At 42.8% G+C, this 27,849-nt stretch overlaps 1 protein-coding gene across 1 annotated transcript; it reads left to right on the top strand.

Annotated features, from left to right (window-relative positions):
* The first annotated feature begins 570 nt into the window (after positions 1 to 570).
* NDP (norrin cystine knot growth factor NDP) lies at positions 571 to 27,281 on the top strand. The gene is made up of 3 exons (XM_020878858.2): positions 571 to 963; positions 15,873 to 16,250; positions 26,022 to 27,281. The coding sequence occupies exons 2-3, from the start codon at positions 16,077 to 16,079 to the stop codon at positions 26,247 to 26,249; spliced, it is 402 nt and encodes a 133-aa protein (XP_020734517.1). The 5' UTR covers positions 571 to 963; positions 15,873 to 16,076; the 3' UTR covers positions 26,250 to 27,281.
* The last annotated feature ends 568 nt before the right edge of the window (positions 27,282 to 27,849 follow it).

Here is a 27,849-nt window from a genome sequence, read left to right as displayed (position 1 = left end):
GTTTTTCTACTAGTCGTGGTGCAGTGGGTTGACTTTACCTGTTATTCTCACCCTCAGAGAACTCCAGGAGTCAAGGACTCCCACTTTGTCATTGTGTCTAAATCAGATCTAGAGTTTTATTCTAAATGACGCTGAAGAAGGCTCTGATTTAAGTACTATTGTGAATTTAATCATGGATCTGCTGCTAAAAATCATTTACTGGATAAACAACTCAGGAAAGGAGAACTCTCACCACCCACCCACAGCGTGATCAAACAGGGCAGCCTTTTGCACTTGCTACCACGGCATCTCCTGAGAAGGAGTTGGGATTCCCATGTTTCTCCTCTCTTTCTGAGAATTTCAACTTCATCCTGGTCAGCTGCTGAATGGTTAAGCAGAGTGCCACTCTGTATTTCTGTGTCTTTCTTGCGGACGCCACCTCTTTAGGGCAGCCGCATGCTTGCCAAAGAATTAAATCCCGAATATTATGTAGCCTCTTATTAAATATTTCCAAAACATCAAAAAAAAAAAAAAAAAAAAGAAGAAGAAGAAGAAGAAGAAGTGGGGCGGGGCGGAGAGGGGGGACTTCCTTGCCCTTGTTAGTCCTATGCGGTTCCCATCGTAAGATGCTCTGTGGAAGGGAGCCGAGCGGTGGGCAGAGGCGGCGAGTCCCCGATACCGGGCGCCTCACATTTCCCTGGCATTCCCATTTGCTAGTGCGCTGCCGCGGCCGCACGCCTGATTGATATATGACTGCAATGGCTCTTTTCCATTTGACATTCTCTCTCTCTCTCCCTCTCTCTCTCCCTCTCTCTCTCTCTCCCTGTGTCGCTTAAACAACAGTCCTAACTTTTGTGTGTTGCAAATATAAAAGGCCAGCCATGTGACAGAGGGACAGAAGAACAAAAGCAATTGGAAGTAGCACGACCTCTTTCTAGCTCTCAGAAAAGTCTGGGGAGAAAGGAGCTCTGCGTTTCCCCCAAGGTAAGCAGGAAAACAGCGCTGACGGCTTGCCTAGGAAATTACTTCTTTCCAAAGCGAGCGTTTCATCCTCCTCTCAAAGAGACAACCTTTAAATACCACTTAAATTTGCATTAATTGAATTTGCATTAATCTGTAGCGCGCTAGCATTGTGTTTTGTAAATGAACGGGTCTTTGAAGTCGGTGACAGAGTAGGGGAGCCTGGAAGAGAGGCTGGAAAATCTCCTTTGGTTGGACTGAAAGGGATTGGATTTTCAGACTCTGCGTAGTTAGATGGAACTTTGTAATGATTCTTCTATTTGTCCCCGTGAAAAGAGACTGAGAAGCAGCTACTCGCCGACATGGATTCCTGAAGCCCCGGTTATCTTCCCCGCCGCCCTCATCCCTCTTACAATGGGGCACTGTGAACGCGGGCAAGCCTGCGAGTTTAAAAGCGCACTGTTTACTTTTATTACTACTTATGTATGCTGCTGATCTCCTGCCAGGGCTCTGCCGGAGCGCTTAGAATGACTTCAAACAATAGGCAACATTTATTTCTACCTTTCTGTGTCACGCTTTGCAGGAATCCGGTTCCTTTGCACCTTTCTCCCAACTTGCAAGATCTTCACTTCCATAGATGCGGTCAGGAGCACCAGGGAGAGAGGAGGATGGGTTTACTATAGGATTTGCATTCCGCAAAAAGTCCGGGGAAATGCATGTTGTTTGCCTTGGCCTTATTGCAAAGGGTTATTTTTAGTAATCGCCTTGTCTCTTCACTGATGCTACCTTGCCTAAGAAGTAACTGGGAAAGGATGCTCCCACCAGCCCAGGGACCCGGTCATGTAGGGATGACTCCTACAAACACCTGAGGAATATTCAGAGGGTTCTTTCAAGCTCCTGAACACAAGTTCTCTCTTTAAATGAACAATTGGGCTGTAGGAGGCCTGGGCATAACTCTTTCTTGGGGGAGGGAAGTTTGTGTACAGAATGTTAATGACTCTGAACGCCCTGTAACTGAGGCTCATTGTCCGGGAGGAGCTGAGATAAACCTGCTTGAAAAAAGGTAACCTCCCTTCTCTGCTGAGATTCAGGTGCAGGAAAGGAAGCTCTTTGGCAAGAGGGGAGTCCCTCCTTCTATGCTTGGAAACTGTCATGAATAGCAGATCCGAATGCTGTGAAGCATGTCTCTTTTCATTTATACTAGTGTTTTTTAATTACAAGGAGCTGACATTGGCAAACTGCTTCAACACCTAAATTAAATGCCAGGTGCATCTGCAAATGTAGAGATGTCTAAAATGCAGAGTTGGCCATAGGTGTCTACCAAATACCTACCATGGGGACTGCCGGATGCTTCTCAGTTGTGTGTTTAGATCAAATGCAAATATCTGCCTATTTTCTTCTCATCTGTCTGGCTTCTGAAAGTAAACTTTAGCATCGAGTGGCCAATCTTTATCGTGGAGCAGGAACATGCTTTCTGGGGAAACTCGTGTGATTTTCTCTAATAACTAAGCGAACAAGCATTGTTGAATGAAAATCTGGCATTTGAATGAGCTAATTTACAGCTTTGAGAGAGTCATTATTTATTCGAGAAAGGCTGAGAAGATACCATGGATTCTATTGCTATACAATTTTAAACTACTGCTGTTAACAAAGCATTTAGCCAAATCAAAACAATTCCTTTTAAACTATTATTCAGACTACGATATGTGAGTGTCTGAGCACAAAACACAATGTTTTGCATCATTTACTGTAGCGTACATTGGGTTCGGGTGGAAGGAGAGCTGGCTGAAGCCTTCTAGATGACCATGTACCATCAGCTGACAGCCACAGATGGAAACACGTCTGTGGAGTTTTCAATCTTAATTCGAGTCCCAATGACACTGTCAAGGGGAAAATAAATCATTTTTCAATACATTTAACAATTTCCAACTCATTTATTTTCCTCGGCCCTTGAAAAATGTGGTGAATTTCTCAGAATTATAGCCACCAGTGGTGGCCAGCAATTTTTACTGTATTTTGAGAACTTACAATTCAAGGCCTATTTTTCTTATTGGTTAATTATTCATGCCATCATTCTTTTAATGTTATGCCAGTCCTGATGGATGCAAAGGTGAATGAGACACTGTCTCATGCCCTAATTCTCAGTCTCTATGCTATTTCCAGTTAGATTTTGGAACTGACATGGATTTGGCCAGTGGGCAAACTGGTCAATGAGTTCCTTGTTAGAAAGAAGCATTTCACATATCTTCTGGTACCCAGATTTACTAGAAATGATGGTCATATATTGCTCGATTTTCTTTCTATTTATGATAAAGGGGCTCCCCTTAGGCCTTTATCATCGGATCCTGGGGACACGTCACTCACAGCTAGCACAACCCAGATCTTTCCCTCCTGGCTAGGAGAAGCCTGGCAAAAGGGCAGTTTATCCTCTCTCTGCTCTCTTGAGCCCCCTTTGGAAAGGACCACGTGCTGTCTGTATCAGGGACGGCTATGAGTCACCTACTCAGTGGCTTACATCAGGGCTGCTTGATGAATCATTGAATTAGAAACACACCCGGAGGAAGATGTAGCCAGTATCTCCCCCCACTTAGTTGTCCCACCCCCAGGATCGAAACCAATGACCTCTGGGCCTGGCCTAAATTCCAGAGGCCCCTGGGAAGAAGTTGCTGGAAATCCTTGCCCAAACCCAGGTCTCCATCAGAGCCGCTAACAATGTTGCTTTCAAATAATCCGATCTTTTGTTTCTGACACCAGTAGGTTACTGGGGGTGGGGTGGGCGGGACCCTGAAAGCAGCATCACCAGAGTCCTTGATTTGGTCCTTATCAGCAGATAATCCCCTGTGGTTGGATTAAGATGCCTCTGACTCCCTGGGGTGGGGCGGGGGAGGAGGAGGGCTGACTCACCCTAGCCAGCCCTCAACTTCTTGGCCAGCGGCCTTCAAGCTCATTCTCACCTCTTCCCATGACAGTCAACTAAGGCAACTTTGTCCAGGCCCCCTGGCTGAGCCAGTGGGAGCAGGAGGGATGGGGCGGCAGGTGGCAGGACAGAGAGAGGAGGGAAGCTGGGCCATGGGAGGGTGGGTGAGCCCCAAGGCCCAGATTGCTGCAGCCTGCCCTGGCTGTGATCAGCTGTCATTTCCTCTTCGTGTATGACACTGTGGAACATATTAAAATTTCTCTGGGATGGTATGTTTGGAATTCCTCTGATGCCCCACCTCACCAACTTACCCGGACAATAAAAGCAAGGTTGTAAGCCTTTGAACAGCTGGCAGGCTATATATTTCCCCTCTTTCTTTCGCATAATCTAGTTCGGAAAAGAATCCAGCTAGACTGGCAGTGCCATGTCTGGGTACTAGCTTCCTGCAAGTCCTTCCTCCACCACCTCCTCCCGCCCTCCCTGGAATCTTCCTGGGTGGCATGTGGCTTTTCTTCGCTTTTGCTCTCCACCACTCCCACCCCGCCCCCTATTCCCCTCGCCTGAGCTCCTTCCATTGTGAGCTGGCTCTTTGCTCAGTCTGTTTAGCAGACAGCCTGGGTCCTGTCCCATCCGAGGCCAACAGCCCATGAGGTCTCCCCATATCCATAGTATTCCCAGGATGTCATTCTTGGCAGCAGCTCTGCTGGGCTGATGGGATCGGGGGTCTTTTTGGAGCACCCCGAGCCTGAGCCCATTCGCAGAGAGGAGCAGCCTCATGGCTCAGGCTGCCCTTTAGGCTTCTGAGAGAAGGGCTGGAGTGACCCGGGCTGGCAGGGACCGGCATACCATCACAGTGACCCGCACATCTCCAGCAAAGGGCCGGGGGTGGGAGTGCTATGGGAACGCCTGAATGCACTTCGGCCTACATTAAGAGAAATGTGGTTATTCTCTGTTTCAGGGAGAGAGACAAGTGACTTGAAACAAAGCTCCCTGGATCCTTGGACCTGGACCCGCCCCCTTGCTCTGTCCTTCCCACATCCTCCCCTTACCAAGGAAAAAGAAGGACAGACAGGACTTTTAATTTGGCTAGTGTGGGGCTGAATGTCTTCAGGAAACCCGTTTTGTGAAAGAGAGAGGGGAGAAATGGTTTCTGGGTTGAGCTGAACTAAAAATGCATGGGGCTGTGGAGGTGGGGAGGACTTCTCTTTTTCTCTCTTTAAACAGCAGAGCAACAGATCAGTTTATGAGTTGCAAATGGAAGGATTGGACTTCTCAATTAGACATTCCCATTTAAGAGCTTGTGTAACCCCCTGGGTGCAGCATCCTTAAAGGATGCTACTAATGTCCTCAGGACCAAAAGGTATTAAGGAGCACTCTCCAATGCAGCTTCCTATTCCTTTTTTTTTTTTTCCTGGGGGCTTTGGTAGTCTTTTCCGAATTAGCTAAAGTTCATTAAAAGACCCGAAAGGAAAAATTGAACACAGCTGAATTAAAATGAGTCTTTTTTTTCCTGTTAGCTTGACAAGAAGGAAAAAAAAAAGAAGGAAAAGAAAAGAAGGAGAAGAAAGAACCAACTCCCCTCTGTTGCCACTTCTTGGGTTTTAATATGAATTATTCCATACAAGTCCCTAGGCTAGAGAATCTATTTAAAGACGCCTGGCAGCATGAAGAGAGAGGGTAAAAATACAACCACTCTTTTGTCCATCAAAGGTTTTCTTTGGGAGGACATTAAGAGCCTTCGTATTTTCCTGTCTGCCTCTACCAGTGGCAACATTCCAGCTGGTAGTACCCACTCCTCACCCTTCAAATCAGCAACCATAAACTTCTACGTTGGCATCCAGGAAAAAAACAAAGGGTGGGGAATCCTGCCGAAAGCCCAGTGCATATGCAGCTGGGTGGGAGTAGCTGATACTTCAGCGAGTGCTGGCTTGGCCACGCAGGTTGCATGTGGCAAATTCACACACCCACGTACTAGAGTTTTTAAGGAAGATTGTCCCATAGCATGCTTTCTGATGCAAGCTGCTCTCACATCTGCAAAGCTTTTCTCTTGTGTGTCTGGCAATAATTTCCTTGGTACCATCCATCCTTCCTGTCTCCCTCATCAGAGGGTCTCAGAGTCTGATGGGTGAGACTATACTGCTGAGAATCATGCCTCCCCCCTTACCAGAGCCATTTTCAGTCATTAGAATGTAACTCCCTGGATGAGGGTTCACAGTCTGGGACAACCACTTTCTTGTTAGAAAGACTGCTGATTCAGAAATGCAAAGAATGGGTAGCTTTAGGAGGCAATATATCCCTCATGCTTAGAATCAGGAATTCATCCAATCAGAGTGCATTTTGCCCTCATGTCCAAATCTGTACATGAACATGGTCTATAGTTTTAAACTCAGTTCTTTAAGATTTCCAGTAGATATGTTTTTCTTTGTTTTTTCTACAAAAGCTAAGAATCTTTTCATACCATGTTCTCTCTTCCAAAGCCTGGCTCAATCCCAACTTTTTCTTTTAAGCTATGATCCAGCTGATTGCCATATCCTTTAAAAATGAAAGGGCAACAGGTTAATACATTCAAGAAAGTTGATAAGTTGTCAGAAAATGCTCAGGGGTGACCCTTCTGTGGTGCCACCCACTAACAATAGCCCTAAAGATGGATTCTCCTCCCATTCTTTCATCAATAGGGAATAAAGATAGGAAAAGAGTAGGCCACGGGAGAAGTTAAAAAAAAAGAAGGAGAAAGGATTATTTTTGATGCTCAAAATCTGCTACTGGAGATTTTAAAATAGCATACTTTCAGAAAGGGAAGCTTCCCTTAATTTCACCTATCCCCTGCCAAGAATAGGGACTTGAACTCTGAAGTTGCCTTCTTTACTTGTCATTAGAAAAAGAAGTCAACTCTTCAGGTGAAAAAAAATTCCCCTTGCTTAAATCTAAGTAAAATGATGTAGGCACACACATTCCTAATATGGATGTGACGAGTCAAAGAAATTCAATTCTTAATCAAGGTCAATTTTTCTTTAATGCTCAAGGCAGTATTTAAGGGCTTGATACATGTCTGTGACTTCCTCCCAGTTACGGGAAATGACTTCTTTTCAGAATTAGAATTTTTCTTTTGAAGTTTGAAATCTAAAGGCAGCAGAATAGAAGTGTCACATGGGGGCTGGCAATCAAGAGACATAACCAAAGTGTGTGTGGTTTAAGCAAAGCAAAACACAAACAGAAAACCAAAAGGCCAATAAGTTCAGAGCGATTAGTGATAGAGGGAAACACATTTTTAATATTTATTTATTTATTTGGCTGCACAGGAGTCTTAGTTGTGGCATGCAGGATCTTTAGTTGCAGCATGTGGGATCTGGTTCCCTACCAGGGATCAAACCCTGGCACCCTGCATTGGGAGCACAGAGTCTTAGTCACTTGACCATCAGGGAAGTCCTGGGAAACACATTTTTATGTGATTGACTTTTGTTTTGTTTCTTTTTCACTTTGAAAAAATTGGTATTGGAGTATAGTTGATTTACAACGTTGTGTTAGTTTCAGGTGAAGAGCAAAGTGAATTAGTTATATGTGTGTATGTGGTGGGGGCTGGCTTCCCTGGTGGCTCAGATGGTAAAGAATCTGTTGGCAATTCAGGAGACCCAGGTTTGATCCCTGGGTTAGAAAGACCCCCTGGAGAAGGAAATGGCTACCCACTCCAGTGTTCTTGCCTGGAGAATCCCATGGAGGAGGAGCCTGGCGGGCTACAGTCCACAGGGCCGCAAAGATTTGGACACGACTGAGCGACTACACTTTCACTTTCACATGTGTGTGTGTGTGTGTGTGTGTGTATCCATTCTTTTTCAGATTCTTCTCTCATATAGTTTATTACAGAATACTGAGTAGAGTTCCCTGGGCTTTAACCTTGCCCCTCTGACGTGAATCTTTGTCTGCAAGTGTTGCTTCCGGATTGCCACAGGAGGGGATTCAGTATTCAAGTCCCATCACTAGGCAGAAAAGGCAAATTGGATGGGGAATGGAAATACTGAGTTGCTCCATTGTTTATGCCCAATTTCTAACTAAGGGCTCTACAGCTGTTAGGTGAGATCACTACCCACCATTCCAGAACGCTGTTGTGGGTGAGGAGATGCAAATGCAGCTTTGGAAATGCTTTGCTGGACACTTTGAAGAAACGCCAACATACTCATTTGGCTCCAGGGTGAACAGGAGCTTGTACCCTAAGCTAACATTGATTATCCCTCTTCTCCTGAGGCCATAGCACAGCCAGTGGTCCAGTGGCAGAACAAGTATCAAATTACATCAGCACAGGGGGTCCCCAGAACACCTGGGAACCTTTTCTTTTCTACAGGGAGAGTGCACATTCACGTTTTGATGAGACAGAGTGCCCTGTGCTGGGTATCTCAGAACTCCTCTCAGAACTTCCTTCCAAAGGGTCTTACACAAGGTGAGTGGTGGAGTATGTCTCAGTCCTCATGTGAAAGCCCCTTCCAGGGAGAGAGTGGGTGAAATGAAGGAAACCATCCCCTTCTAGAATTCTGCTATCTGAAATCACTGAAAGGGCAGTGACAGATTTGAAACATAAAAATCATGCTTCCTCCATCTCTCCTGTTACTTCTTTTGTGGCTTCCTCTCTCCCTATTATTGATGAAAGAATGGAAGCGGGCTCCATGTTTAGGGCTATTGTTGATTTTTGACACTGCAAAAAGGCCACCCCTATACCTTTTCTGATAGCTCATCACCATATCAGTCACAGCTTTTAGTGGAGTGGATTTATAGAAATAATCCAAACCTCCAGAGGAGAAGCCTTCAACTGTATCCTACTTCTTGACACATGGTTAATCAGACTTGGTCATTTCCAATTTATGCAAGCTTTCTCCTCTAAAAGTCAGTTATGCCAACCGTTAAGAAGTCAGAATGAGTCTTTGTATAGAAACTATAGACGACTACAGAAGCCCAGCGTAGGATCCAAAACCCATACTCAATGGACAACTCTTTTAGTACAACTCCCAGCCTAGAAGGGCTTCCTTGGCGGCTCAGGTGGTAAAACAATCTGTCTGCAATCCAGGAGACCTGGGTTTGATCGCTGGGTGGGGAAGATTCCCTGGAGAAGGGAATGGCTACTCATTCCAGTATTCTTGTCTGGAGAATCCCATGCACAGAGGAGCCTGGCAGGCTACAGTCCATGAGGTCCCAAAGAGTTGGACACGACTCAGTGACTAACACTAACTAATGCCCAGCCTAGAGCTTCAGCAACCCTAGCACAATGTTTGCATAGATGCTTTACCAAGCAGAGTGTCTTGCTCTTGACCACATTTGCAGAAAAGAAAGTTCTTCTAACCAATCTTCCTCTTCTATCCTGAACCAGAGCATCACAAATGGCCCCACTAGGGCATGAAGATCTGTGGCTCAATCCATTAGGAATAAGGGTCATTTATAGGAAAGGTGTAAGAAGGTTGAACTCAGGCTGTATCATCAACATCCTCAATTGAAGGAAGTTTAATTTTACTATGATTGACTACTATTAGTCTTTCTCTTCTCCTCATTTGGTGAAGACTGGAAAGAAACACTTCAAATTTTAGGACAGCTTTAAGAGAAATAAGAACTGGTTAAGTATCTTCATTAACTGCTTCCTATTATTAACAACATATTATTAATTTATAAATCATAGTACATTCAAACACCAAGTCAACTGATTATTAAGGGCTATTTTTATTTCTGGGCACCAATATGGCCTCATCATAATAAGAGTCAAATTCTTATAGTTTGACCTTAAAATTTTGGCTTAGGCCCCACATCAGAAATTTTTTGGACTTTTCTGTGATCATTAACTTCTTGAGTAAGAAAAGAACTTTTTCTGTAGTATTTCTTTCGGGACCATGTAGCCCCAAAGCAGACATGTACTCTGAGAAGCTTGGGTAGAGTTAGAGAATGTTAGAAACAGATAGAACCATAGAAATATCTAGACCAATCTGTTCTTTTTGTGGATGAGAAAACTGAGTCCCAGAGAAGGCAACTGACTTGCTCAAGATCACACAGCCAGTGACAGGAAAGTAGGTAGGGCTCAAAGTTTTCAGCTCTTCAACATAGCCTTCCTTCTGCCAGAGCAGACAATAGTAGAATGCCCTTCGAGTTTCAGAAGGTTGTAGAATAGTTATCTAGTATTTCTGATAAATGAATGTAAGACACTGGGTTGTAGGACACAGGCTAGAAATAGGTTTGGGGAGGAAGAGATGAAAACTGTAGATAGGTGGGAGTTTGGATCACAGTGAGTGGTTCCTCTGGATTTCCTGAAAAATCAGGATTTGAAGTTTCAGTCAGGTTCTAGGTCCAGTCCTCCCATACCAGTCCTGCCCCAGACAGTGAAACTATTCCATCCACGGATACACACACAGGTGGCGCCACTTGACAGTTGGTGAGAAATTACTTCTATTCCCAGTCCTTCTTTTTCACATCCCTCTTTATCTTAGCCTTTGATTTATTGTTTCCTTCTTGGGCTCTATTTCTTGTTCCCTTTTGCTTGTTCTATCTCTTTTCTTCCTCACCATCACCCCTGAGTTTGGCCATGTCTGCCTGGAGAAGGAAATGGCAACCCACTCCAGTATTCTTGCCTGGGAAATCCCATGGACAGAGGAATGTGGTGGGATGCGGTGCAGGAGTCACAGAGAGTTGGACATGACTGAGCGACTGAGCACACCTTGTAATGCAGGCTGGGAGAAAAGAGGCTCTCCGAGACTAGAGAGCTGTTGTTTAATCCCAAGGATGTCGTCTTTCTCCTAAGATGACTCTGTGGGGGCAAGCATTGCCTCCCGTGCTCTGCCACCTCTAGGTGTAGAACAGACACCATGCTTGAGATGCCAGGGGCAGAAGCTGCTCCCTCTCCACTGACCTTGCGGCTGCCTCTCCTTGGAGATAGATGCCTGGGGCGGGCAGGCTGGAGGGCTGGCTTTGGATGAGCCCGGGCTTGAGCTCTTCGTTGCTACTGATGTCCTGTCGGATAAGAATAATATAAAAAACCATTCATTGAGCACATGGGATGCTTTATAAAATCCAGCCTGCTGTTTACAGTTTATAAATTAAGTGCCTTGGGAAGAGCATCTGACTTATTCTCCAAGGCATCTCGTTGACTAGATCCAATTGGAATTCTTTGAGTTCCTGGGAAGGGGCTACTTAGCACTTCACACTCTCTGATGAGACTTTGAGTTTTTGTTTTTCTAATTCCAACATGAAGTGTTATCTAGTGGCAAGCTTTCTTCCACTTTTAAATCTCTAATTTTGTGTGTGTGCAGTTTCTTTGAGAGAGGCTCTGTGTTCTGCCATCTTTACCTTACTTATGCCTGAGATGATTGTTTTAAATGATAGTTAACATCGAATAATTCCGTCTGGCACACTGACATCATTCCAAAGTCATTAGATTTCATCTGCTTAACTTGATCTTCTTAGGAATGATGCAATGAATGTTGCATATGAATTAGATGTTAAGTGAGTTCATCAGCATGCCCGAAAAGATTACCCAGAAAGACTACAGGCCAAGACTCTTTGCTTGTGGATGCAGTGAGCTGGAAGAAGGAACTAGAATAGGACCTATTTTTCTTCCTGACCCTTAAGTCTCATCTGCTAGAGCAAAAGGAGACTCATAGTAGCTGTTCAGTGTGAATATGTGTTAAATGTGTATTTGTAGAAAGAAGCTGCAGGAGGTAAAACCTGCATGTATTATACTGAAAAACAGTCCAGGGGGGAAATATGGATGCTGAGTACCACCCTCCCTTGTCTGGCAAGCAGGGCAAGAATAAGGCCACTAGGCACATGCCACTTGTCTTAGCCGATTGCTGGAATAACTTGTATGAAACCAGCACTTTATCCTTTGCCAGGGAGAAGGTCAGCCCAAGAGTGAGTTGATCTGTGGATACAACACCATCTCTCACCCAGGAGGCTGGGCCCGCTGTAAGCTCTGCTATATTATTTCGCTGAGGGTGACAGGTGGGGAAATCTGGGCACCAGTTGTTCTTTTCCACTGGTATCATTTGGAGGGTAGCTCCAAAGTCGGGCACGCCAGCCTACGTGCCTCTCCTGCCGGCAGAGGCTCCACATTGGAGCTATTAGAATGTGGGTTCTGTATATCGGCCAAGTTCATGTCTCAGAGACTGTATCCGGAGCACAGAGCAACCCAGGTCTACTGAGTTCAATGAGACAGTCACTTTCTCACTCAATCCATCACTGGCTGGGCTGAGGTTCTAAGTCTTCATTGGCAGCACTTGATTTTTATGCTACATGGCTTTAATAAAATTAAAGTAAGTTAGAATTAATTTAATTTTGAGAAAAATAACAGGGGCTCCTACAAGACAGACATAGATACCCCTAGGCTGCCATCAAAGGGGGATCTCATCTCAAGTGATGTATATCTCCTTCATTCCTGATTTTCCTCTTTGTGAGTGCTTCTCAGAGCACTCTGTACACCCTCACCTGTGCATATCCAGACCAACACAATGTTAAGGCAACTTGACTTAATTAGAATCACTCTTTTCTTGAGCATTCTGCTTACTTCTTCTTCAACACAGCAGTGTTGGTTCATTCAATTTGAACACAAGGCATAAATCCCAGTGTTCTGTTGCAAGGATTAGACTTTCACGCTCCAAGGGTTCTGTGAGTTCTGTGGCATATTTACACTGTTGCTTGCATTCTCATGTCAGAGTTTTATATAACAACTGAACGAAAGTATCATGCTTTATGAGAGTGTTGAAATGAAAACATCTATTTCTTATTAATGGTGAAGGAATATTTCTTCTGTCATTCTTTTATACTTTATTACTATTTCTCAGCTCAGCTTATTATCTTTAAAGAGAAAATCAAATAATAGAGTTACATTTTGTATGACTTTAACTAGCTCTGTATCAGTATAAATGTCATAACATTTGCTTACAAAATTATTTTATTCACCTTTTGGGAAAAAAAAAAAATTTAACTGTGCTTGCAATTCAGAATGTTACTACTAGGTGGCAGTAGTGCACAAGAACAAACTGGTCCACTGGGAAACCTACTTGACTGAGACTAGCATGTCTTCCCATACTTCTAAGGAACAAAAGTTTAATATTATTAAAACACTCAAAGTGGCACAAACATCCATTACTATTTCTAAGCTAAGATTTGATTTGAAAAGAGAAAGTATTATTTTTTAAATGAAATTTTGGATAGGTAATATATTTGCAAGTTCAGACATCTACAAATTTAAAAAAAGATATATAGCAAAAAGTCTTTTTCTCAGGTCTGTCCTCCAACTCCACACATAACTAACTGTATAGTTTCTTGAGTGTCCTTTCAGAGCTTCTCTATGTAAATACAAATTAACATAAATATATATTCTTATCCCTCTTTGTTTTAACACAAATCAGTAGAGTTTCTGCATTCCTCTTTATAGAGGTACATAGTATTTGATTGTATGAATGTTGTATTTAACCAGCCCCCTACTAATGGAAATTTTGTGCTGTTTCCAGTTTTATGCTATGACAACCAGTGCTGTAGTGAATAACCATATGCTTGTGTGATCTCACATGTAGGAGAGTTCTCCAAAGTGAAATTGCTGGTCTAAATTATATACATTTTTGGCTTAACAAATATTGCCAAATTGGCTTCTATAGAATTTGTACCAATTTTTACTGTACTGTCTCCAAAATAGGCTTGTTTTCCCATAGCCTTGCCAATAGAATACATAATTAGACTTTGGGATTTTTATAAATCTGACTGGTTGAACAAAGTATCTCAAAGTACTTTAATTTTCATTTCTCTTATATAAGTGAGGGTGCCCATCTTCTATATTTAAGAGCCTGTTATATTTCCTTTTCTGTGGAATAAATGTAAATGCCAACACATACCACCATGCATACACACACTTTTATAGGATTTTGTTGTTGATGTCGTCACTTGTTTTTACCATCATGCTATGCATGCTTTTCTTTCATTTGCTTTGCTCATTTAACCATACCTCCTGGCCATGGCTCTGAAAAGAAGTTGGCAGTGGAAAGGGAAGGTCAGGACTGGAATGTCTGCTTTTCCCCTTTATCCCTTTGCCATTGATTCCTGGGGGAAATATCTGTAGACCAGAGTGGTGAAAGGAGAAGTCCAATAAATTCTCTTTCTGAGACTAATTAAGGCTTCAAAGAGACAGATAACCACTTGGGAAAATATAGTCATATTGAAACTCAGGAAATGGTCAGTAATACCTCAGCCTCTTGACATGGAACTGAAGAAAGCTCTGGCTCTTTGAGCTGAAGTCTTGCTGACTTTCAGTGTAACATGCAGAGGAAAATCTAGAATATGCAGCTGAAAAGAAAGCAAAAATGCTCTTCTGCATCTTTTGCTGATTTGGAGCTTTAGGTTCAGGTTTGATCAATTTTGGTGAGATGTTACCATTAGCATGCACATAAAGGAAAGTGGTGCAAAGTTGCATGCAAATATGGTGTCCTGAACTTTAGGATTATTCTCTACATATGAAGATGGGGATAAATGAAAAAAAAAGAAAAAACAGAATGAATCCATAAGTATCTAAAATGTTGGCATTTTTGATCAAGAGGGGGCTTCAGATGCCATTTTCCCCAACTCCTATATAGATGAGGAAACCAGGGCTGAAACAGTTCAAATGATCCTGTACATGATCCCCAGCTAATGAATGGCAGTGCTAGAATCCAGGTGAGTCCCCTCATTACTGTTCCCTGCCCTTCCTGCAATTTATAGCGCTTCCCTGAAACACATGTGCACAAGTTTTGCCATTGCCAGGGATGCTCCACTCTGAAATAGCCCTGTGTCACATACCCTTTTCCACCTGGGATTCCACCAGCCCACACTCACAAGACAGCTAAACTGAGGTTAAGGGGGTCTGGGGCCACTCTGTTAGAGCAAGAGTAACCAACTTATATGGACTAAAACTTCATCTTATCAATACTTTGCCATATTTATTCAGACTGTTCGTGAGTAGGAAGCTTAAAAAAATGTTGTACTATAAAGCAAAATATTCAAACTTTTATCTGAAATACCTTTGAAAGCTTACCTCTGAAGCTTTAATTATTGTGTTCCTTTTGTTTTTGATGTAATGTCAAGTCCTCCAATTTTCCTAAATGGTTGAAGATATTTTTGATGCTCTCTGTCTTCTGGTGTGATAATGCTGGCCATGCCTTGGGGGTGGGGTTACTGAGGTGATTTGAGCAGACTATGGACCGGAGTCCTTTGTCCAAGAGGTATATGCTTTAAAAAAGAAGGCAAATTTCAGGTATGGCATGATCCCACTTTAATGACAAGTCTTTGCTCCAACAACCACTTACTTTTTCAAATTATACCATGTGCTTGGGCTACAAAGGCTCTTCAGAAATGTGTGAGTCTGTTGGCAACTATACATGTGTTGTCTTAACCACGCTGGAGAGCAGTTAGCATAATGTGTATTTCCGATGCAGCTTATCATTGATGCTGGGTGGCACAGAGCTTCACACAAAAACAGGATGAGCCCAGAGTGCAGAAGTGGAAAACTAGGTGGATGGGTGGGTTAGACTTGGACATGGAAAATGTGCTTCCTTCCCGTGGGACATGCCCTGTGTTTGTTACCGCTGACCTGCCTCCTCTCTAGCCCTGGAAGCTGACATGGACATCGAAGCTTACTGAAATACTAAATAGACCCCTCTTGCCCTCACCAGCCAGGAGTAAGAATGAGACCACCCAACTGAGTTATGCTATGGCCAGAACCACGTAGTTAATCTTGACTATGGGTTCAAACTATCCTTGTTCCTTGGAACATGGACTCCAGTGATCAGAGTCAACATGTACTTTCACTAAACCATTGTGTCCACCTTCAAATGATTTTAAATATATACCATAAGCTATGGGGGAAGCGGATGAAATGGCTGACAACTTACGAGAATGACACTCTAGAAATTAATATTCTCAACTCATAAATGACATGCAAAAAATTCTACTCAATACCTCTAGGTTTCCATTAGTTTTTCTGGGTAAATGTTTCTGGGGAAAATAATTTCTGCTTTCATTACAGTTGTGCAGCAGATACAGTGATGATGGACCGCAAGTGCAAAGAGTAAGACGAAACTCCTGCACACAAAGGACAATGACAAGCAGAAAGCTCCAACCAGATCCTGCCCTTTCTTTGAAAGGAACTGGAGCCTAGGTGAAGGCATTTCCAATTTTTAGTCCTCTGCCTCCCTCTGCTGTTCTTCTTGAGAAGTTTTCCCTTACAACAATGAGAAATCATGTACTAGCTGCATCCTTTTCTATGCTCTCCCTGTTGGCGCTAATGGGAGATACAGACAGCAAGACAGAGAGCGCATTCATGATGGACTCTGATCCTCGACGCTGCATGAGGCACCACTATGTTGATTCTATCAGTCACCCGCTGTACAAGTGTAGCTCCAAGGTAAGACCAAGATCTCTGTAAGAGTATCCTTACTCCCAGAAACAGGAGAGAAGGCCTATTCTCATAACAAGAGATGGGGAACTATATGGCTGACCCACAGGGATTGCCACAGAATCATGCTTTTCGGGTTTCCCACCATGCTTTCAACTGTTTGTTGTCAATGAAGCTGCCTAACTGACCATGTACATACCCAGCTACCTTCACTCTATTCAGACTGCTCAAAGTCAATAAGAAAGGCTGGAAGCTTCCACAATTAAGTTGTTGCTAGGCTCAAGGTGGGAGGGGTATGTTTTATCCTTGGCTGTGAAATTGATGAGTAGTGGTATCCTTGTTCAAGAAAGAAAAACACTGTCTACATGTTATCGTAACTCCTATCTCCACCAGCAATGAAGAGGAAGGGAATACAATCAATATGATTGTGCATTGGAACATACTTCTTGGTAGGCTCTTCAAATAGTTTCCAGGTCCATGCCTTTCTCTTACTGCTGTGTTTATGTTAAAATGAATTAAAAAGAAAAATGGCCTTTTGATAAGTTATTATTTTACCTTGATTATACAAGTCATTCTTGTTTGGTGCAGGTTTTATATATATATGTATATATATATTTTTTTTGCACGGGCAAAAATGATGTCTCAGTGTTGAGATGGAGCGTATGAAGTAATAACATGCTTAAACATCACCAAGAGTGGCCAGCCACATAGACCACCCAGAAGGGAGGCACACAGTAGGGAAAAATAGACTCAGAAGGAGACTTCTCACAACTGTCACTGCCCCCAGTCACATGAATGAAATTTGCCCACATTTGGCAAATAAGAATTTGTTTAGCCCAACCTCAGAGATTTTCATTTCCAACCCTGAGACTAAAACCACTTAAATATTCTCATATGGCATGCATTTTTTTAATTACCAGTATAATTAAGAAGTTTTGGTAATATCAACCACTAAAATTGAGACCATATAAGTTAATGGCTCTCCTCTCCATTTAAAAACATTACGACTTCTGTCTCCTGTTAAAATTTCCATAGCGTCTCTGAGTATAGTTCAGTGATGATGGCTTGTTTTAGTTTAGAGAGATCAGAATTTGGATTAACTCACTTCAACCAAAGCTTCTTATTTGTACTTGTTGAACTAAAAAAAAAGTAGTAAATAGATAAACTTGAAATTTTGCAAGCCTGCAATTCCTTCTTAGGAAAGATTATAAAACAAATTGAGAAAAAACAATAGGACATGTTCTCACAGCTGTGATTGCTGAGAAGCTGTAGGCCTGAGGTGAGATGGACTAGAGCAATTACTCATTTCTCCTCCACTCCCCCTACAGAGAGCACTAGTACTTCGTGTTTATTATTCCATGAATGATTTCTCTCTCTCCTGAGTTGTCCTCTATAATCATGATTCTTTTTAAAAAAGAAAACAAAATCAGGGACTTCCGTGATGGTCCAGTGGTTAAGACTCTGCACTTTGACTGCAAGGGGCACAGGTTTGATCCCTGGTTGGGGGCACGAAAAGATCCCACGTGCTGCAAGATGAGGCCAAAAATAAGTTAAAAAGAAAGGAAATAAAATTATTTCAAAGAAAGTGTTCACTTGATGATAGGAAAGAACAGGAAAATTGAAGCATTTCTAAAAACTAAAGAACAAGCTGAGATTTGATGAAATGATGGCAGAGTGGCTTAGCAATTATTACATTAGTTAAGGAAAGGTCAAAGAAGAGATAGCCTTAACTTGAACCCAACAAGCTCATGGTGCTTGAGCATGAGTCCTAGAAACAGACTTTAGTCCACCTTTGTTCACCTCTGTTTCTTTCAGAATACCATGATAAATAGCGCAAAATTGTGATTGTAGAAAAATGTTTGTAATTTCATGGGAACAATCTGTTTTCAAACATAACAAACTATCCCTAATATAGCAATAGTTTTATGTAAATGGTGCTTGCAATTATAAACCTTGCTTCTTTGGCCATAAAATATGCCTGGCAGAATCTCAACTACTCAGACCTTCTCTGGATTAAATTTTCTCTATGTATCCAGGAATAAAAATTGCTTTTCATTTTGAGATAGTCTATAAGTCTTAATTCTCACAGACTCAGGATAGTTTATCTGGTGTCTGGTCTTTGGAAGACAGATAAAGGGGAGCTTTTTGATGCATGCTCAGGGAAGAAAGAGCATTTGCTTAAAATTTTAAAATGTGTCAGGCACCTCATACCCTATGATCTAATCATTGCTGACAAACCTGTGATGGAAGGCTTTATCATCCCATTTTACTGGTAAGGAAAGCTGAAACCTGAAAGAAGTATTAAGTAGATTGGTCAATGTCAGCCCAGGATTGGCAATGTCTGCCTTGGAGTGTTCATCTATCAATTCATCTTTCATTCGATTCATTCGTTTTTCATCTGGCTCTTCCTGTTTTTGAGGGATGCAAATAGAATGTAAGAGCCACTAATTTTTTTTTATTATTTAAAAAACTTTATTAAAGTATAGCTGATTTACATTGCTGTGTTAATTTCTTCTGTACAGAAAAGTGACTCAGTTTTACATACATATTGATATATATATATATTCTTGTTCATATTCTTTTCTATTATGGTTTGTCACAGGATATTGAATATAGTTCCCTGTGCTATACAGTAGAACTTTGTTGTTTATCTGTTCTATATATAATAGTTTGCCTCTGTTAATGCCAAACTCCCATTCTTTCTCTCCCCACCCCTTCTCCCCCTTGGCAATCACAAGTCTGTTCTCTATGTCTGAGTCTGTTTCTATTTTGTAGATATGCTGATTGATACCGTATTTTAGATTGCATATATAAATGATATCATATGGTATTTGTCTTTTTCTTTCTGATTTACTTCACTTGGTAAGGTAATCTCTAGATCCATCCATGTTGCTGCACGTGGGAGCTGGTATTTAGAAGTCTAGGCTCAACTTTTGGTCTGCTGAAAATAATGATTTACACTCAACAATATCTGTAAGAAAAATAAAAATAGTAGGGAAAGCTTTTCTGGGAGCCTTCCATGAGGCTGTTTCCCCTCACTCTGAACTTGCAGCTGGCCAGCCCCGGAGGCCTGTCACCTATCTCCTAGCAATTTTGGAAAGGGCTGACGGAGTCAAGCAGAAAGGACCAGCCACCATGGTCCACGATGGAGATCAGTGTGGCCACAGGTTATGATACGCCTGCTGACTTTCAGTAACACCTTCTAAGATTTGCTGCAAAAGATTCAGGGAGTGGCAGCTTCACTGACAATATTCCCTGGAATTTTTAGTAAAGGTGGTTGAGCAAACAAGTAAGGGGTCAGAGGTTAGTGGAAATGAGTTATCTGGGGAATCTTCAAGGGAACTGAGGCATCCCAGGCTTTGAAGTGAGAGAGACCTGGTTTTAAATTCCAGCTCCCTAGTTTGTAAAATTTCAGCTTCACACCCAGTAAGGGTGACTTAGGGGCAAGTGAAATCATTCTTTGGTGCCTCAATTTCTTCCTATGTGAAGCTAAAGCTGTCTTCCAAAAGGTATGGGTCTAGCTATTGGTGGTAATATTTGTAATGCATCCAGCTTAATATCTGGCATCTTATAGACATTAATAAATGATAGTGTGATCTTGATGAAGTTTTAAACTGGACAGGTGTTTAGACTCACTTTTCTATTTCAGTCACCACTGAAACCTCAATAAGTATTGGGATTTTCTACAGCCTTAAAGGATTAGGAAAACGAAGCTCACTGCAGTTCTCGTTAAACACAAGACCTGGTGGGGGTGGGGAAGCGCACAGAGGGGCAAAGTAAATGTAAGTCACTGTACTGGGTGCTGAAAGAGAGGATCAAAGTCACAAGGGAACAGATCGAGCCGTTTGACCTCCCTTCTCAGGTGAGTGGAGGAAGGAGGGCTTGGAAGGGTGTGTTCTGGATTCAGGCCAGAGAGAGGTGTTCAGGAATCAAGGCTGGGAAAGCGAGTCCACAGGACAGGGCTGTGAAGTCTGAGCTGGGTGAGGAACAGGCGAAGGCGGCCCCAAGCCAGGAGTGGGGAAGAAGGGTGTATGGTTGTGTGAACTCTGAAGGGCCACAGGAGCAAGCAGGCAGCAGCCAAAGGGGAAGAAGGAGGAGGATTCAGGGGACAAAGCCTGGGGCAATTCCCTAAGGAAAGGAGACCTGTGATGCCCAGGCTGAGCCTCAAGGTTGAGAAGGGGCGATAGGATCCCTGAGCCATTTCCTAGTGCTGCCCATGAAGCCCACCATGTGGTAGGAGAAATGAGGGGAATGGGGGATATTGAGTTTATAACACGATTGCCTACTGGATGGATATGACTTGATTTTTTTTTAAAAAAGGGAACAAATTTATACTGTGGTGGGTAGTTGAGGCACACAAGTTAAAAGAAAACACAGGCTACATTTTTGCCCTCATCATGCTTACAATTAAAGCGGGGAGAGAGGAAAAGGGAGCATTCGGTGTGCAGAAGTCTCTTCATGTCAGTTTGAGTTGTAACCGGAGTGAAGGGACCAGGTTCTAGCTGGGATTCACCAAGTTTCCACCCACCCTATGAGAACTCACCCCACCACCCACAACTGCTTCCTGCCCTGGGACGCTATTTTGTGGGTGCTCTAAACCTGGCATGGACCCTTTGGAGGTTTCCCTGGGTTTCTGGAGATGAGCTGAACAGTCATTTATCAATGATGCTGGTGAGGTGAGGAAGGGGAGAAGCAGAGGTGAGTCACATTCCTGAGGAGAAAGCGGGATGCTTCAAGGGGTGCCACGGAATAAGGGATGTTCACTGCTGAGAAAACGCAAAAAATTTTTCTCACTCGATTGAGCTAAAATAGCCAAAACCCTATTCTGATAGTGAAGGATGGAACAGGTGGTCTTTATTCTGATAGTGATGGAGACCATGACCTGCACCAGGAATTCATGGGGTCTCCACATGACAGGAAAAGAAAGTGGCTTTGGAGAGGGTGAGTCTTTCAACAGGGGTGATGAAAACCATCTGTGTTTGGGTTTTCTTCCACTCAGAAGACGCTTGTGTATTGCAGCAAAAGACATAACTATCTAAAAACTGTGGTAGGTCATCAGAGAGAGTGGGAGCCTGAGGTATCTGACTGCAATCCTTGGGCTGGACCCAGGAATCACAGCTGGCTACAACCCTCACAATGTAGCCTGAAATTGTTCATGACCAACTAGCATCTTATGCTAGAAACTCGAGAGCTTGAAAGGCTGACTTTTATGCCCTGACAGTATAGCACCGCAGTTAGGAGAGAGAGCTCAGGAATCACGGGGTCTTGGTTCAGAATCTTGGCCTTCCATTGTACAGCTGTGTGACTTCAGGCAGATAACTTATCCTCTGCCTTTGAACTTCTTAATTTGTAAAGTGGGGGGAGTTTACCTTTTGAAATGGTTGTTAAGTATTAAGTTGCCTGTGAAGGGCTTGGCACAGTGCCTGGAGCCTAGTAAATGCTCAATACATGTTATATATCATCATCATTATTATTCTTTTATAACTACCCAAGGACCTTCTGTTGCTCTTAGCCTCGGCACATGGAAATCAGATTAGAACATGAAAAAGTCTATCCTTGAGCAAATACTCTGAACCCAGCAGCTTTGTTTGTGTTAAAAGGAACTAGATTTCACATCCAGCCAGAGCCAAGCGATTCCAAGGTTGGGGAGATACAGTGAGGCTCCTGGAGACGTTGCCTAACTTCCTAGCATCAAGCCATAAGATAGCAAAAATTGAACCTGACCAAAAGCAGACACTATGTATCTGTCACACACACACACACACACACACACACACACACACACACACACACGCAAGCATCCCCCTCCCACAGCAAGCTGTGAAAAATCATTAGAAGTTTGCATGAGCAATAACCTCCTACTGAACCCACTCATGTAGGGGTGCAGCTCCATGTGGGTTCTTTGTCCAAAAATGTTTATTTCTTGATTTGATAATGGAGCAGTGTGTATGGTTTCCATTAAGAGTAGTTAAGTGCACTGCAAAATGCAGAGGAATTAATAAAATACAGCCAGGTCACCCATGTATGAGGAATGTGCTTGAGCATAAGCTGGGGACCAATGTGTTTTGGCAGGTAAACTGGTGCTTGAAGGTGTCAAAGATCTATTGAGCTGAAGGATGGATTGGTGACCAGTTAGAGGGTATGTGGTATCATCCAATGAATTGCTGGGAGGTTGTGGGAGTCCTTGAATCACTGGGGACTAGAGCTGGGCGAGAGACTTGACAGTGGAGGAGATATTATTTAGGACTGCCATCGTTCTTAGAAGATTCAGCTGTGCTTAAGATTGGAGATAGTGATGATGGGTCCCAAGAAGCCTGTACATAAGAAAAAGGTCAGACTCGTGTGGTTATATGGTTAGGACTCCATATTATAGGCAGGTCAAAGTAGATAAGAGTAAGGGGTGAGTTGGATCATGCCTCAGGAAAGCATCTTAATATTAGGAGGCATGATGTTACAGTACCTTAGACTAGGGTTTTGGTTTTAGACAGATCTGGATTTGATTTCAGCTCTGCCTTTTACCGGATAGGTGAGTCTGGAGAATTTATTTAAACTTGCTAAAGCCTCAGTCTCCTCGTCTGTAATAATGATACAGATAATAATAGTACCTTTCACAGAAGATTGTTATGAGAATTAAATGAAATAACATGTTGTAAGCACTCGATAAATGTTAGCTGCCATCATTGGTGGTGTGTGCATGCTCAGTGGTGTCCAATTCCTTGAGACCCCATGGGTTCTTCTGTCCATGGGATTTTCCAGTCAAGAAAACTGGAGCAAATTGCCATTTCCTTCTCCAGGGGAATCTTCCTGATCTAGGGATGGAACCAGCCTCTCTTACATCTCCATGTCTCATTTGGATATAACACACGATATGTCTTTGCCCTTCTGAATGAAGTCTGCTGGCACAGCTTAGCTCTATCCATCCAGACTGAAACTGAATCTCGAAAGACTCCCATTTGTGGAGGTGATCCTTCGAAGAACTCTTCATCTGCCCAATAGATGAGCCACATTAGAGATGAGCAATTTTAACATTACTCCAAAGTGAGATGTGAAAGAACTATTCCTATGTACTATCAAGGGTGAGAAGAGACTGGGAAGACCTTGAATTCTTTCTCTCATTAGATGGATGGAGCAGGCACCAATAACTGGCATGTATGATATAGACTTGTGGCATAGTCTCTCAAAACCAGTTTCAGATTATGTCTACTTTCCCTGTCAATGTGAAGAGCAGGCAGGGTAGAATCAAAGCTTTAATACAATCAAAATGACTTACAGCTGCCATTTTTTCCGTGCCTCTGTGACCTTTCAGAGAAAATAAATCAGTAGGTCTAGTCCAACACACCCTTCACCAAACCCTGCTAGTTTCATATTCTCTTGTTGGTTGCTAAGAGATTATTGAATTCACCCCAGCATCTTTTCAGATATTGATGTTAATGAGTTCTAATTACCAGAAGTCATCTTTTCCTTTTGGAAAGATGGGCAGGCCATTTCCTTCTTTTAATTCTTGGGCATTAAATTCTGTCCTATAGGATGATATTAGAGATAATAACTGATGAGTTTTCATTAATGACTGCTAATTCTTAAAATACCATGAGATAAATGTCAAGCAGTTTCATGCTTATTTATGGAACATTTAATCTTTCATTTGAATAGTTCCACTTTTTATGTTCTTGTGGGTTCTGGAAGTATAGGGCAACTTTTTTTCCATCACTTAATATGAAATTCACCAAGCAAGACCCTCCCACATAAACATAGACCAATAATCTCAGGTTTCCACCACCTTCTGTGCCTTAATATATAATGTTCTATAGTTTAATGAATCAAGCTACCCACCCTACTCCCACTAGGACTGCCACTTCCAGGATACCGTTTATGTATGGTACACATAAATGAGTCTCTGCTCTATCCTTTTAATCTGTATGCAAAATATAAGGTTTGTGCTTATATCCACTGTTTGCCAGAAAACTTTGGTAGCTTGCATCAGATTCTTAAAGGGTCTGTTTACTAAAGACACATTAAGAGCCCCTATAAAGAACATAGGGCTTCCCAGGTAGCTCAAGTGGTAAAGAATCTGCCTGCAATGTGGGAGACCCAGGTTCGATCCCTGGGTAGGGAAGATCCCTTGGAGAAGGGCATGGCAACCCACTCCCGTATCCCTTGCTTGGTGAATTCCATGGACAGAGGAGCCTGGTGGGCTACAGTCCATGGGGTCACAAAGAGTCAGACGCAACTGAGTGACTAACACTCTTCACTTTCATAAAGAACACACAGCCTCTGCTACTTAAACCTAAGCTTTGTTATCGCCCTAGCCTACCTTTGGAAATGGAGATGGTCAGAATGAAGGCATCCTAATATCTGCCTTAAATGACTCTGAAAATGCAGTTGCACATAATCTTAGTCTCCTTCAGCATATATGCCCAGAAGTGTGATTCCAGGTCTCAAAACATCCCCTGTTTCTATTTCACTCTCTTGTTTCAAGTTGTAGTGCCCAGAATAGTTCTTCCTAAGCATCATTAGGTTATTCTCTTTTTCTTCTTCAGAAACCATATTCTTTTTTCTTCAGTAATTTCCAGTAGATAGCAAATTTCTTTTCTTTTTCTGTAGTCATTCTTTATTTACCCCTGATTGCAATTTGGAATGACGTTCTACATTTTGAGACTGATGGAACTGGCATGGAGCCAATGGTAAACTACCACCTGTCAGTAGAAATTTCTTTTATTCTTTGGTTTTTATTTGCACATCATGGTGGTGGGCTTGTCCAGTGGTACTAAACCCCCAGCACACCTTCAGAATCACCTAAAGAGCTTGGAAAACCATGAAAGTCTGGGCTCGCCTCCAGAGGATTTACATTCACTTGGCCTGAGATGGGGCCTGAGTGTTGACATTTTAGAAGCAAATTTGCAGCAATGTAGAGATGGTTGGATAGCATCACCAATTCAATGGACCTGAACTTGGGCAAACCCTGGGAGATAGTGAGAATCAGGAAGGCCTGGTGTGCTGCAGTCCATGGGGTCTCACAGAGTCGGACATGGCTTAGCAATTGAACAACAACCACAGGTGATGCTATCATACTTTATATTTTCGTGTATAATGACAGATACAGATTCTTTTTCACTTAGGTTGGGAAATTTCATTGAATAGTGGCTGAAAGGCCAGTTTCAATTGGGAAAATTCATTTATATCTGTGGTAAACTTTATTTTGATGAAAAGTTGCACTAGCATTTTACCACCAGATGAAAAACAATGAGGATCTTTTAAAAAATTAATGTATTAAAATGAAGCAAAAAGCATGTATATATCAGGCTTTGTTTTGAATAAATCTTTCCCCCAAGTCCTTAATGTAAAGATCTTGTGTTATAACTTTTAAAGCCATAATGATAAGAGTGCTAAACTGTGGACTTAAAAGTAGGTGTGTAAATATTTTTACACTGGTCTCTTCCAGCAGGAACTCATCCAGCCAGCAGTGTTAGGGCCTTTTAAAGGATGCTTTGGGACTTGGCTAAGATTTTGGCTTCCCCGTGGGTAACTGGGATTGCCAGGTGGCACTAGTGGTAAAGAACCCGCCTGCCAATTCAGGAGACATAAGAGATGCAGGTTCAATCCCTGGGTCCGGAAGATCTCCTGGAGGAGGGCATGGCAATCCACTCCAGTATTCTTGCCTGGAGAATCCCATGGACAGAGGAGCCTGGCAGGCTATCGTCCATAGAGTCACAAAGAGTCTGACATGACGGAAGTGACTTAGCATGCACACACGTGGGGTAACCACTTCTTTTCTCTCCTCAGATGGTACTCCTGGCCCGGTGTGAGGGACACTGCAGCCAGGCGTCACGGTCTGAGCCCTTGGTCTCCTTCAGCACTGTCCTCAAGCAGCCCTTCCGCTCCTCCTGTCACTGCTGCCGGCCCCAGACGTCCAAGCTGAAGGCACTGCGGCTGCGCTGCTCAGGGGGCATGCGACTCACGGCTACCTACCGGTACATCCTCTCCTGTCACTGCGAGGAGTGCAGCTCCTGAGGCCTGCTTTTCAGTGGCTTCTGGATGGGACAGACCCTCCCTCTTGCTGAGGCAGTTCAACCAGCCAGGGAAGGACTGGCAAGGGAAGGGTTAAGGCAAAAAAAAAAAAAAATGTAGCAATTCCCATGGGATTCTGCATATTCTAGTAATAAAGAGTCTACATGCTTGTTGACAGAGATACTCTGGGAACTTGTTTTCCATTCCCATCTCCTTTCCCTGGTACAATTTCTTTTGGTTCCTTTTCAGATTTGGGCATTTCCCCCTTTGGTGCTGAATGCCATCTGGGTTTCCAACAATTCAGCATTAGTGGGAAAAGTGGGCTCCCAGGCAAGAGTGGGTCAGGCTGTCACAGTTTTAGTATTAATGACGGAAGCATTTGCTTTGGAAAGCAGGAGAGCCCAATTCTTTCTGGGACATCCTCTGTTTTTTTTTTTTTTTTAAGTCTCGTCATTGGGTCTAAGGTTGCCCTTGCTGCTAAATATTACCAATTTCAAATTCTGGGCACCAAGCATGTGGATATGTTTAGCCAGGTTCATTCATAGCCAGCTAACTGATATTAAAATCACTAACAAGCAGATTCTCCTATGTGATGCTGGAACTCGTGATAGCCATCATTATTATTCAGAAGTGACTTTGGGAAAGTAAAAGTGGCATAAAGAATTTGTCACCTTGAAGCTCTCTCAGATAAATTATGGTAACGTGTAGTAAGAGAGCAGACTTTTAAAGACCTGCACAAATATGGATCCTGCACTGACTTTGAAAAAGGCATATATGTACTAGTGGCATGGAAAATGCTCTATACTCATGCATGCAAATTAGACAACCAAGTACAAATATCTCTGTGGGTGTGCTATAGCTTTAGCCATGTCATGGGCGTCATTCTCTCATATCCACTTGTCCATGGGAAGCTTGCTGCCAAAAATGGTGGCCTGGCTCACCTTCTTAATATTTGGTTCAAATAGATTTTGGTCCTTGAGGCTCAAAATTGGAGTTATTCCCATGTTTTGAAATAAAAAGAGAGTATCTTCAAAATCTTGATGGTGTAAGGATTCTTTTTTCCTACTCAACTACTAGGACGCATCCCCTGTGGTGTGTGAGGGGGATCCAGAAATAGAGGGAGATAGGGTTTCAGAAGATACTGGGTGGGGGCATTTGTTTGAAAATCAATGTACTAAAGTAGTGGGGGCTTATGAAATGTGGCTTTTAGTCTAGAATCTAGCTTATTGAATGGGCACAAAATCTGGTGCATCTCTTAGGCACTATTCTCAGAAGAAAATAAGTATCCATAAATGAAGTTTGAAGAACCAGAAGGAGAGCAAATAGTTCACAGACAACGGTTTCTATGCCATTCTGTGCCCATTCATCCAGGGCCAACGGTACTTAGGAGCATTGGAAGAATACTTATGGTGCTGGCATAGTGCTGTGTCCACTTTAAGCATCTCAACACTAACCCAGGCTGGCAACTCAGTTTCCAAGGCAACTGTGACACCTTGCTGTCTTGTTTCACCAGAGATGATGGTGCATCCCACTGTTAGTACAGTTAACACATGAATTACTTTTCCAGTAGTGATGATGGTTTTGTACATTCTTTGGCATAACT

Source organism: Odocoileus virginianus, chromosome X, assembly GCF_023699985.2.
Source record: "Odocoileus virginianus isolate 20LAN1187 ecotype Illinois chromosome X, Ovbor_1.2, whole genome shotgun sequence".
NCBI lineage: Eukaryota > Metazoa > Chordata > Mammalia > Artiodactyla > Cervidae > Odocoileus > Odocoileus virginianus.
This window is presented reverse-complemented; position numbering and strand designations above follow the sequence as displayed.

Coding starts and splice junctions, on each gene's coding strand:
- NDP (XM_020878858.2), top strand. CDS start 16,077: ATGAGAAATCATGTACTAGCTGCATCCTTTTCTATGCTCTCCCTGTTG. Junction 16,251..26,021: donor TGTACAAGTGTAGCTCCAAG/GTAAGACCAAGA, acceptor TTCTCTCCTCAG/ATGGTACTCCTGGCCCGGTG.